This window comes from Xiphophorus couchianus, chromosome 24 (genome assembly GCF_001444195.1).
Source record: "Xiphophorus couchianus chromosome 24, X_couchianus-1.0, whole genome shotgun sequence".
Taxonomy (NCBI): domain Eukaryota; kingdom Metazoa; phylum Chordata; class Actinopteri; order Cyprinodontiformes; family Poeciliidae; genus Xiphophorus; species Xiphophorus couchianus.
The window spans coordinates 2,111,904-2,125,407 of NC_040251.1; the positions used below are offsets into that span (position 1 = coordinate 2,111,904).

At 38.6% G+C, this 13,504-nt stretch overlaps 1 protein-coding gene across 4 annotated transcripts in view; it reads left to right on the plus strand.

Annotated features, from left to right (window-relative positions):
* The first annotated feature begins 2,385 nt into the window (after nucleotides 1-2,385).
* The window catches only part of LOC114140755 (potassium voltage-gated channel subfamily H member 7-like), a 67,513-nt gene continuing 56,394 nt past the window's right edge, over nucleotides 2,386-13,504 (plus strand). For 2 of the 4 annotated variants that reach the window (XM_028010960.1, XM_028010961.1), the window contains exons 1-2: nucleotides 2,388-3,025; nucleotides 5,424-5,654. In XM_028010960.1, the coding sequence (XP_027866761.1) occupies nucleotides 2,950-3,025; nucleotides 5,424-5,654 (307 nt within the window). In that variant the 5' untranslated portion in view covers nucleotides 2,388-2,949. Of the gene's footprint in view, nucleotides 3,026-5,423; nucleotides 5,655-13,504 lie in introns of all 4 variants that reach the window. The other 2 variants (XM_028010958.1, XM_028010959.1) reach the window with 2 other exon arrangements.

A 13,504-nucleotide genomic window follows, 5' to 3' on the forward strand; every position in this document is an offset into this window, starting at 1 on the left:
AATGTTCATAAAATTCTGTTTCTTATTTAGATTCACTGCTATAATAATAATAATAATAATAATAATAAAAGAATGAACATTTTAAAGGTTAAAAAAAATCATATGAACATTACAAAATTGACTTAGAAATGAGTTGGGTAATAAACAATGTAATTTTTTGTTAAGTCAGGTTGATGTAGTAATAGAAAAACGTGATTAAGTCAGCAAAAAAAATTTTTTTAATTCTTTTAACTAATCATTTTAGTTTAATTTAAAGGTTAAAAACAGTTACAACAATTTAATTAAAGTCGTAGCAATAGCTTTTATTCAGTGTTTTGAACTTGACAGTTAAAGTTGATGCAACTTTAACGGAGTCAAAGCAACGAGTCAAGTTGAGTGAGGAAATAGTCTTTTTTGCAGTGCATTTACTCTGATAACCCTAAATAAAAACCAGCTTGTGTGTTCTTTAATCTCTGTTCTATGAAGATCTCAAGTTTGTTTGAGAAAATTCACAGCAGACACTTTAGGGAGAAGGATGATGTTCAGTCCATCTTTCAAACCTTGATTTTAATTCATAAAAATGTTAGAAATCATTCGTCATTGTCCTTCCACTTCACAACTATGCACTACCTTATGTTGGGTACATAAATACCCCATGTATGATTGTTGTTTTCAACAATATCTCAGGCAGTAATTGGTATATTTCTGTATTTGATTTTGAATTAAGTTTAAAAAATATGTTTCCATTCAGTGAGCAGGTCAGGAGCTAAAGTACAATAAATTTCTTCTAATGTGATTATGACTCAAGGGCAGGGCTACCCTTTACTGTTCTACTGCTGAGTGGGTGAGGGCTGCTTACTTTGCTGTGTGGAGGGAAATAAATCATTTACAATTAGGATTGAACTTTTTTTAAAAACTATACGAGTCAGCACTACAACATAAATTGCAACAATGCAAATTAAATGCTTCAAAGCAGCTGTTAGCATCATCCCACATGGCAGCAGACTTGCTCTTCTAGAAGGTGGTAAACATGACAAGAAGTCAAGTCTAGCTCAGAATACACGGTAGACGCAGATGAAACAAAGAGCTCGCAAAACCAGCAAATGCCACTGACCTTCCACCACGTCTGTGTGTTGTGAGCCATTTTCCCCCCCGAGGACCAGATGGAGAGGAGCAAATGGAAGCACAAGACAGATGTTTCACAAGACCCCGGCTGAGTTCTTTTGCCCGCGCGCGGCTGAGAGTGCACGTGTGACTGGGAAGGAAATAAATTGAATGCCCGAGTAAAGCGGAGCGAGTGAAGAAAATGAACTCAAAGGATGTGAGAGAGTGTATTAAAACCCTTCCGGTCTGAGCCTCTGCTACTCCACTTCCTCTGCATGCATGCAAAGCAAAGATTCAAACCCTCCCTCAGCCTGCTAGTGTATGGAGAAGATTAAAGTTTGATTTAGTTTGTGTTTTACGGTACGGTTCCACCTTTTCAGAGGGCTAATCTGGAGACTCAAGGGTGTGTATTAAAAAAATGCCATGACATTATTTAAACAAATGTCATGTATTTGGGTCAGAAATCATAAATACAAAAACACTTAAAGTCAAACTCTACAGGCCTCACTTGGCAAGTTTGGTTTGTTTGGAAGGGTTGCCAGGTGAAATCCTTTTCTCTCCCAAAATACCATGGTAACACACCTGGAGCTGTTTGTTGACTGTAAAACATGGTGGTGGAGTGATGGTCGTATGGGCTTGGTTATTCTGGGTCTTGAATTTGTAGGGGACTTTGAATACAAAGATTTATTTAGAAATGAAAAATGTGTTGGTGTATCATGAAAAATCCCAATAAAATATATTTACGTTTATGGCTCTGACATAAAAATATAGAAAAGTTTAAGGTTTCTGAATGCTTTCGCAGACCTCTGTAAATCATTCCACAACAAGCGAGACCAATGGGGAAAGTATTTTGAATATTTTTATTTGAATTGTTGCTGAAGCACTTTCTCATAAATATATAGAGAAGAAGAAACAGGCAAGGCTGTTTAAACATGGATACCAGAGGGGGAACGTGGAACGCCCAGGCAGCACCATGGCCAGCGCCTCCGCGCCAGTTACGTTTAGTGGAAACCTCCATAACACAGTCAGGATACTACGGAGAAATCATGAGTCGCCATTTTTTATTTATTTATTTATTTTTTAACACAAGAGCGTCTGTCTAATTTTAATGACATACACCTACGTGACGCCGCTCCCCACCCTCTTCGACTGTTTGGCACGTGCTGTGCTCGTGACAGGTGCGCGAATCAAAAGTTGTGGCGTTATTTTAACCTCTCAGGTGTACATTAATATAATTAGCAAGCAGATTATTTTTACCTCTCGTCACAGTGTAGTATTTGTAAATATTAATATAAATTATACGAATGAAATAAGGTAACTTGACTGAAACGTCAGAGCGCTGCCATAGTTAGTTCGCTTCTGCCTCTTTGTTCGCGCATCCCTTTTCTCTCTCGCGGTGTCGGTGCCATGCGTCAAGCCATTGGACTAATAGACCATCAGTCTTCCCATCACGACTGCACCCTCTCTCCACCCTCCAAGCGCCACGCGCACACACGCACAAGCTTTTCTCACGCGCCGCCACAAACGCTCGCAGCTCTAGCGAAGGAGCAGCGGTGAGATGTTGGTTCCGCCGCGACCCGCCGGCTCTTCCTTCCTTTCGGGCTACTCCTCGGAGCGGAGCGCAGGGAGGGAAGCCTCTGCTATGCGCTCAGCCGAGGAGCTGAAATAAAAGAAGGGGGAATTCGGTCGGGGCTGGATATCTGTTTATTTTTCCCCTTGCGAGGATGACGGAGTGCTGACAAAGAAAACCGGGGGAGCCCTGCTGGCTTCGGTTTACACCCGCGAACTTAAAAGGCACGCGCTTAAAGCTCAGCCAAAGATTTTTCTTCATAAACATTTATTTTTGGGGGAGGGGGAAAGGGAACCATGCCTGTTCGGAGAGGTCATGTCGCGCCACAAAACACATTTCTAGGAGTGATTATTCGGAAATTCGAAGGACAAAGTGAGTACCTGTCCAATGTGGAGAGCTATGATGCTACCTTTTGTTTGTGAGAGCAATTCTTAACAGGTTATCGTTCAAAAGCCTAATTAAATGTTTCATGCCAATTCCCCCTTTATTCTATATGTTTTTGCTAAAATATAAAGATCTGTATAAAGCCTCCATCTTATTGCGGCACTATCTCTGAAGCATATTGAAAAAAATCTAACCTTTTAATTGGAGCACATTAGTTCAGAGGGCTGGGAGGGAAATCCCACGTTAAGCAAATGTTTTTTATTCTGTAATATTATTAATCCTTTTAACAATTGCACAGATTTTATTCTTTGTGCGGTTCAATGCAGAAGTAGAGTTTTTTCTTTCTTTTGTTGCACTTTATTGTTTTGGCTATCAAAAATGTTAATATCAGAGCAGAACAAAATACAAAGCAGTTTATAAATGAATGGTAAAAACCTATCCAAATCAATCTGACTCAATGGAGAAAAAAATAATCTTGTAAAATCAAGAATCAAATGTGTTTACGGGTTTTTAGAGAAAGCATCACTAGCCACACCCGGGAGTGACCATGTTAGACCTGTACAATTAAGCAATCACTTTACTGGAACCAGTCTGAAAGCATGAAGTAGCCAATCTGAAGAAATAATAAATGCATCAGTCTGAAAAGGGTTATAAAGCTATTTCTAAGGTTTTAATCTACAGAGAAAATATGAAACATCAGTGAACTGTATCAGGTGTAACTGACTTCTAACATGACTTAATGAGATCATCAATGGCTTACCTAGGAGGTCACAAACATCTAAACCACTGCCAGCCTCATAAAGGTGACTTAGTGCTATCTACTGGGTTTCTTTAGGTTTCAATTAACTTAACTTGACTTCATTCCTGGATAGGATCAGCTGGAATGTACTTAACTTTGAATCTGTGCGATCCGATTGCCTTTTTTTTTTTATTATTTAAATGGGTTGTGAATTGGCTATATATTAAAAAACTGAATTGAATTAAGATCTGTATACAACATTTAACAATCAGAAGCAGGCTGCACAAAAATGGCATTTAAAGGAGAGTTGCAAAGGCAAAAGTAATACAAAGGCCCATCTCATGTTTGCTGAAATTGGAACTATCTCAAAGGTGTCCAGCTATGCTGAGTGTAAAATTAAAAGCATGAAAGAATGAAAACCCAAACGGGGTTCTAGCAGTATGATGATCTGGGGCTGCTTCAGGACATAGATGACTTGCTGTATGATTTTTGCTCTCAAGCAAAAATTCCTGAAGGGCCATACCTAGTCATCAGTTCATGACCTCAGGTCTGCCTAAAACCTAGCTTCAGGGGGACTCTTACCATTTCACAAAAAGAAGAACTCCCTTGGGCCGACCCAGAACCCAAAGGAGAATTATACGTCTCTTCAGGACTAGCAGCACCTCAGGATCTCCCACAAGGAGCTTGTGCTCAAATGACAAAATATGATGCTGAACTAGGCTGGAGAGATTTTTCATAAGCTCAACATAAATTCCACTTACAGTCTCATTGACTTAACTCTACAAAAAAGGCATTTTTTAAATCCCCCAAACAATGATGTAAGATTAATTTAGCTTTCCTAAAGGTTGATCTATTTGTCACAGTTCTAGTTGTTTAAGCTTCATTATTGCTCTTAATGTAACTATGGACAAGTTTACACAGATGAGGTTAAATGCACGTTCATTGGGTTAAATTATTTTTACACACTAGAACAGAGTTATGTTGTAACATAATAAATGCATTGACTGTTTTTACACTCAAAAGTGACTAAAATAGATAAAAGGTATTTAACTCTACATACCTGAAACCAATTTCTGTAAAAATGACACTTTAATAGATCATGTCTTGAAATTTTAGAGCAAATTAATTGAATCGAGCTTTCTTACCCTTGATTGTGGTTTGTTGGTGCATTTTAAAATGGAGCAGAATACCAGTTTTGTTTTGCCATTTTTAGGTTTTTAGATAACATGACAAGACTTAATATATACATTGCGAGAAACAAATTTAAACATCGGCATGAAAATATCAAGGAGGTACAAAGCAAATCTGTAAACAATCCACAAAATACAGACTAACCTCAAAAACAGGCGGAAGCTACTCAGACATCTTGGACAAATAACAAATTGGAAAAATAAAATTCATAAATGACTGAAATTAGTTTTCCCAACTGGTCATTTTGTATTTTGATTCGAATGTCTGAACAGTGGGGAGGCCAGAACATTTTTAGGAGTTACCAACCACAACATAAAGCAAATTATTTTCACAAAAGCATGTCGCACATTCTCACTCATAATGTTTGCTGCTTTAATAACTGTGACGCCGCTGTCTTTGTCCTTTCCCACAGCAATAACCTAAACACACACACTCTTCTCCTCCACAACTTTCCAGATAAGAAATTCATCATCGCCAATGCCCGCGTGCAGAACTGCGCCATCATCTACTGCAACGACGGCTTCTGCGAGATGACGGGCTTCTCCCGGCCGGATGTCATGCAGAGGCCGTGCACGTGCGACTTCCTGCACGGCCAGTTCACCAGCCGGCACGCCGTGGCCCAGGTGGCCCAGGCTCTTCTGGGCTCCGAGGAGCGCAAGGTGGAGATCACCTACCACCGCAAGGACGGTGAGTTCGCCGGTCGGGATGCGTCGGTGGTTTTCTTTCTGCTGTCTGCAGACCACCATCTCTGCCCACTTAGAACCCGGAAGCTGTTCATTAGCTCCATCAGGATGGGCCACTTTAGGAAGGATGCAGACCAATGCGAACATGCTGAGGCCTCTGATCTAATCATCCCCACATTTCTACAAAGCATCCCGAGCACAGAAGTATCGAATAACTCACTGTGCTGCTCATGGTTTTCTGCTGAAAGTTGTTAGAGGTTAAAACCGCAGCCTGCGACTCTGTTTTAGCCGTACTTTAGATAATCCAATGTGCATATGGTGCTTGTGAATACAAAGTGCAGATCATGACTTGCGCGACAGCTGGTATTGTCTTAGTGTGTGACTGGAGCGAAAGTTTAGCTGATTCAGGGATGGTGTGTGACCTGTAGCGACAGCGTCTGTGTCCTGGTAATTAGCTCTCCTCGTGTAACGTTTTGGTGGCGTCAGCCTGGTGCAGGGCAGAGAAACCCCCCAAACATACACAACCTAACCAGAAGTTTACATACACCGTTTAAAGAAATTAAACATGCAATTTTTTCACACTGTCTAAAGTGAGATCAATAACATTTTTCCAGTTTAGGTTAACTAGGATAAGCATTTTTTTTTTCTATTTGCCAAATGCCAGAATAATGAGAGAGATTTTAACATTTTATTTATTACTTTCTTCAAAGTTAAAAGTTTAAATACATTTCACTAGTATTTGGTACTGTTGCCCTTAAGCTGTCTGACTCGGGGCAATAGTTGACTTAAAACTGGAAAACTTGATTCTGATTATGTCAGACCAGAAGTATATGTAAACTTCTGGTTTCAACTGTATTATCATAAATAATATTGCAGGTCAGGTATGATTGGTGATTCCCTGAAGTCATCACTTCATCAGAAAACCGCAATAAAATAGTCAATTAGTTTTTATTGTGTGTGTTTTAATTGATTATATTAATGGAGCAGCGGTGGAGTTATGGCAATCCTGATAAAAAATCGATAAAACACTCGAGTGATGCTGAATCGTTTCAGTTTTGTCAGCAGTGTTTTACTGCTTTTATTTTATACATCTATTTATTCTAAATCTGTTTATTGAATATTAAACAGCAGTTAGAAAATGTTTGTGAAGGGAAAGATTTTTCTGTCGGCAACAGAAAAATTTGTTTCTCCAACATCATTAGTCTCAAGAATATTCCTCATTGTTGCCACGAATATGGATGGAAATGTTTACAAAGTCTCAGTCCAGCACCTGCATTGATTACTGTGAACTACTGCAGATTTCATATCAGTATTTTTTTTGCCACTGCTTCGTTCTTCATACAGTTCCTTATTGAACTGTTTATACTCCTTGAACTTTTTAAAGTTCTGGCCGCAAACTTTGATGTATTTTAATCAGATTTTATGTGAATTAACAAAAATAAACAATGTAGTGTGTATTTATGAAGTGGAAGGGGAGCACATGTATTTCAACTTCTCAGTTTTTCCATGTCAACCAACAATTAAAACCCCATTTTCGTCAAAAGTGAACTAAAGGCGTTTTTTCATCTGTAAGCCAGTGCCGTTTTCAAGCTGGTTTAACAGAACGCAGGGAATAGGAAAGAGGGTAGGTTTGAAAAAGCTGCTCCAAATGATCGTGTCCTTGGAGATGTAGCCAGGGGTCAAAGGTTGAGAGAGACAAATACAGTAATGCTGGAGGGAATGGGTTGTGAGATGTGGCCTTATGGTTTGTTCTTTTAGTCTGAATCCTTTCAGAACAGATCAGTAAAGTCTCATTTGTATCTTTGATAAATTTTTGACTTATCTGCTAGAAATGTATTTCTATATATTCTCCAATATCACCAAAAAAAGAAATTCCACAATATTGTTTTGTAGTAATTAAGCAAACAATAATGTAATTTGTGACAATAATACATCTTATATAATCACGGGAAAAGCTTTTAGCTCTTAGTTTTTAGTCTTTTAGGTTTAGCATGGAGACACGTTTATGTTCTTGATCAAAGGAGGACATTCACATATGAGATGTTGAGCTATGTTACACAAACACTCTTTGATGTGAAAGTTGTTACTGAGGAAAGAAGCCTCAACATTAGCTAGTTCCTATGACATGTTTTAAAAGGAAGTCAAACAGAGTAAAGACAGTTGAACGTATGACTCATTTTGTGTGTTAAAAAAATCTGTCACTGGATGTTGTCTTGAAGCCGGCTTTGTTCAAACTTTAGAGTGAAAGTCAGAGTGTATGTTCTCTGCAGCAAATGCAATCAAAGTTTGGATTTAATAAGGCTAACTGTGCTAACTGTTACCCTCAAAGGATTTAGGCAGTTTCAAAATATCAATTCAAAACAGTTTTGTCTTTGTTTTCAATTAGCAAAATCCAGTTATGCAGTTAGTCAGGCACCTGTTTTGTATCACAACTTTTCTTCTTTCCACTGAACTTTCCATCAACATGCCTGGATAGAGCTCCAGTTTCTATAGTAGTAACCTTTACTGCACTCAGGTATGCATGTATATTGGGAATAATTTAAATACTGTTTACTTACATTACTGCAGAAGTATGTTATTAGCTTTAATTTAGCGTATTACACCAATGCAAAAAGTCTGGTTTTCCTTCTTTTGGTGATTTTTTTCTTCTTCTTTTTTGTCAGTTTATAAATTTAGTTGAAAATAAGCAACTCTTAGAGCAGATTCAGCTACGTTTGTTCTAACTGTAGCAGGTTTGTCTCTTCCAAAAAGTTCAGCCTGAGTCAATCTGCTGAACAAACAGCATTAATGAGGACACAGAGACCCTCATGCTGCATAAAGCTGGAGCACAGTTGCATTGGACAGAGTGGCTGCTCTACAGGGACCTTGAATAAAGAGTTAGATGGAACCCGACTGTCAGACCTTGCCACGGGGGAAAACATTTCTTTCTCATTCTTGCTCCTCTGTCCCTAATTACCTCGGTTCTGTGGTCGTACCTGATCCACAGCTTCACCATGGAGGGTCACTTACGTGTTTCTGGCCCCTACAATAGATTTTTTTAAAATTAAAAACAATAAGAAAACATAGTTGTTATTGTTCTTAGAAGTCAGAAACTACTGTGGGATCAAAAGACAAGACCACCTCGTGTTAGAAACAATACCCTCACAAGCATTTCTGGAAGTAGTTTCAGATTCTACCACCACAGTCGGTTCGTGTTTTACAGCTTGAGTTTGTGTGCAGCTTGCTGACTCCTCTCCTCACCGTGAACAGTGGGATTGTCTGTGAAGCAATTTTTTCTTCTTCTTAATCCCCTGACTCAAGTTGAGCAGAGGCCGTTCCCGCTGTCCTTTAACGCCCCTCAAGGAGATTGTGCTTGTCAGCACGATCTCAGGCTCATTCCGAATGCTGAATGATTCGCACCTTTGCTGATGCACCCTCCCGTCCATTTGACCTCCAGAACAAGAAGCGGCTGTTAAAGACCCTCAAGTTTTGAGTTTTCTGCCTTCGCTTTATGAGTGTGCTCTTCTTAGACTTGTTTCAACCCTGCAGTACATTGCAACAGCTTTCATATTTGACTTTTTACCCAAATAAAAGTGACGTTGTGGCTGAAACTTGACACATTGTGTGAATATTTTTGCAAGGTACTTTTAAACAGTGGGTCCCATCTGAAACCCAGGGAGACAATTAGGTTGTGGACGTAATGAAGGTTAGGAACTTAATTTAATGAAAACTCAATTACTCACAATAACAGTTGTTATACTGTCACTGTTTGTTTATAATTATCTCTCATGTCAGAAGTTTAATTACTCTAAATAACTCTGTGCAGTCCTTTACGTTTTATTGTGTCGAGCAACAAAATTAAGACATTTACATCCTATCTTTTGATGGTTCCAAGTAATTATGTTTTAGGTGGAATAATGAGATTTGTTTCTGATTATCCCTAAGTAAGCCAGAAATCACAGTCACATGGAGCATTGGTAAAACTTATTGTTCAATATTTTAGCAAGAAAGCAACATTTGGATTTATAAAATGTGATTTTCTTCCCACTCAAACTAATGTGAATAATTAGCAAATACAGTCATGTAGATTACAGGAGGTTCTTAGCTTTAAATGGGTCTGGTGCTAAAATAATTGATGGTGTTTTTACACCTGATGTTCCAGTAGACTCGGTTTGATTGGCAGTTCACTTGCAAAACAAAACCTTTAAAAACCCTGTTCACCACCCCAAAATGTAAATTCATTTTTCCCCCCACAAAATATAAATTAAAATAAAGTACAGGCAGATTTTGGCAGTTGTAAAAATTTTTTTGTGTGTCTTTGGTAAACAATTTGAAGCCGTTTCTAACACTTCCACTAGAAACACAAATCTGTTTGGGTTGTATTTACCCAGAATACCGTGCGCTTTTGTTCGCTTCTTGCTTTTGGAGCAGCTTCTGATCCACTTGTCATCCACATATGCACTTGAACTGCGCCAGAATTCACTTCAACCAAACCGAGACCGAGGTTTGTAGGCAGAGTGGGATTTTCTTCGGTCCACATCAGAGTTAAATTGCACATCGTCACCACAATGAACCGGACTTTCTAGGCAAACAAACTATTAGTAGATTATTATTGATTTTCTGCAGACACATTAGGCATTAACTCCAAACTTGAACAGCTAGATTTTTTTCTGCATTTTTCTGCATTTTCTTCTGCATCTAACTTGGACTTTATAGCTGCATTAATAAAAATCTTTTGTACAATTCCCAGCAGACTATGTTTTCATATAAAAGAGGATCTTCTTTTCACAGCCAATCAACCGTAAAAGCCTGATTTGTGAAGTGCTGCGCTAATGGATGCATAGGAGCCCATCTGTTACTGTCACAACAAATGGTCTTAATGGATAGGTAAATGGGGTATTTCTGTCGTTTCTATTTAATAAATTAGAGGAAAACATTAGAAGCGCTTATATATGTGTTCTGGTGTTATGGTAAACTGCTCACAGTGATGGAAAAAAGCACAGATCTGAGGTGATAAAAAGACTCAATGTTATTGATTGTGAAAACCTTAAAAGGGTTGGGAAGCCATGTTGAAAGATAAATATTCGACAACACATTCCTTCAGGATATGTTGCCGTCCAGTCATAAACAACCTTCTCTTTCTTTAGAGATTACATTAAGCCCAAAATAAATAACCTCTATTAAAAAATATATGTATTTAGTGTATTTGTTGTAATGTCCTGGCAAATTTCACCCATTCATTTCCTAAAGGCAATGCTTCAGCCATAAGTCTGACACGCTGTGAAAGCTCTCAGCTGCACATGGAAAATGATGCTGAAAATGTCACACTACAAATAGATTATAGTTTCTTGTGACTCGTCGATCCTCACTGAGATTTAAAGACCTTTTCCCTTGCATTTGAAATGTGTTGGACAAATGTCTCAATTTCAGCTGGTGATGAACATTCGCTGCCACAAAGCAAGCTTTTACTTCAACACAAAAACAAGACTGTGTCACTTTTATAGCCGTTGTTCAAATACGTTAAAAAAAAAAAAAAAAAAAGATCAAGCCTGAATTATGTACATTCATTCTGGGCAGGATTCTGGTTTACAGTAACAAATAATCTTTTTTTAAACTTCACTTGACGCCATGATCAGACTGTAGAAACAAGATTCTCTATAAAAATTAACAGAATTGGTGTTTTAAGGTTTATACCGCTTAAAAACTTTCCTCCGGGCGTGCCGTGGTGGCGTAGCGGTTAGCGCGAGCCATATTTGGAGGCCTTGAGTCCTCGTCGCGGCCGTCGCGGGTTCGACTCCCGGACCCGGCGACATTTGCCGCATGTCTTCCCCCCTCTTCTTCCCCATTCCTGTCAGCCTACTTTCGTAAAAAGGGACACTAGAGCCCACAAAAGACCCCCTGGAGGGGTAAAAAAAAAAAAAAAAAAAAAAAACGTTCCTCCTTAAACTCCTGTTTATTTCCTCCAAGGACGGGTTCAGGATTTCTAAATTCTTTAGCTTTAGCCTGTCATTGCTTCTCCAAAGACTCAGGGTAGACAAGCATGGCTAAGGAACTGATTGTATTTCACACGTTATTCTTCTTCCAGCAACATCGTGCAGACGTGTTAACGAGGCGCTAACTAGGAAGCAGATTTAAAATAGAATCACCTGTTAGCCATCTCTCACTGTCAGTTAGCTAATCCTCTGTATAGGACACGACATTTGTTTAATAGAGAAATTAGCTCATTTGTTTAGACTCATTTTCTGGGTCACTTAGATAATGTCATCATCTCTTAAAGAGCCGTTCTGCTTATTGCCATGCTTATACTTTATGATGAACTTGGTTAACTTGCTTTAGCATATTTAGCAACTACTGCAGAGAGGGTTATCTTCCCTACTGGAAGCCAGACACAATGAGGAGTGATGGAACAGCTCAGGTTGTTTGCCGGACGTAGTTCTGAGTTGGTGTGGCTCCGAAATGGGAAACATGCTCAGTAAAAAACAGTTCTTGTAGATGCACTGCTGAACACATGAGATAAGCTTTTTTTTTTAGCTTGCAGTGCCTTCATTTTGTCACATTTAGCTTTGGTCAGAAGCCCTCATTATGTACCTGCTACGAGAAAAATGTAAGCGCACAACAATGATAGCATAAATATTGTTGCATCACTGCATTAATTATTCCCTGCTCACACACTTGCAAGTCTACTTTTAGTAGTGTAAGATAAAATTCTTAAGGAATATAGCACTTAAGCATCACCTTCCTACACATCTGTTACTGTACAATAAGTATTTTGATTGGTGAAACCGTAACATTTTTGTTGTGTTCCTGCCAGAAAACACAACAGGTATAAAAGCACACACTTGTAGGGTTTATATGAAGCATTCACAGCAGATAGAAACAAAAATGGTGGACAGCATTGTGCTGTGTTGTGCTAATTAACCTTTTCAGTTTAGCATAATCTCTGATAATGTGTTACCTGAGAACTTTGTGTTACTGTTTACAGAGAGGTGGAAACTATCAAGGCGGAAGCTTTTGAAAAGCACATGTGTATTTGATGACATGCCAAAATCACAGTGCCATCTAATGGCCTGGCATGACAACTACAGCTGACTCAAGGTGTCTTGGTGTTTTTTTCCCAATCGACATCCAAAAGTACCTGCAGTTTCCAGGCAGCGATATTGTGTAAACATAGTCTCAGACTGCCACATACTTTTTGGACGTGACACAAAGATTACTTATACTTTACATATCCTCTATTGCTATTATTGAACTTAGTGCTACTCAAATGTCACAGTAATTACCCCACTTGAATTTAATCTCATGCTATGCTATGCAGGTGCTCTGTCTGCAATTAACTCGCGTTGACAAGTAATGAATCCATCTAATAATTATTTGACCAATATGGGGCACAGAGAGAGAGTTTAACTGTTATCCTCAAATGGTCAATTGATCCTCTATGAAAAATATATCAAAGACAAGACTAACACTAAATTTTGTACTGTTTATCCCAATAAACACACAATACAAAAGATACACAAAACATACCTTCCAAAGATTATTTTTTTGTCTTGCTAGTCCACAGAAAAGTCTTTCAGCCGTTGTTGGGAAATGTGACACAGGCTTTTCACTCCACAGTTTTCACCTCATGATTTTGAGTGAATGCCATTTTGTGCCATTTCTCTTCTACTGTCGAATCATCAAAACTGAGCTAAACTGAGCCAAGTGTAGCTTGCAGTGCTTCAGATGCTGTTCTGGGTTCCTGTGTCACCTCCTGGATTAGTTGTTGATAGTCTCTTGCAGTAATTCTGTAAGGCTGACATATTGTAGAAAGTCCAGGACTCTTCTGTATTCAAATTCAAAAATACTTTATTAATCCCAAAGGGAAATTAAATTTCT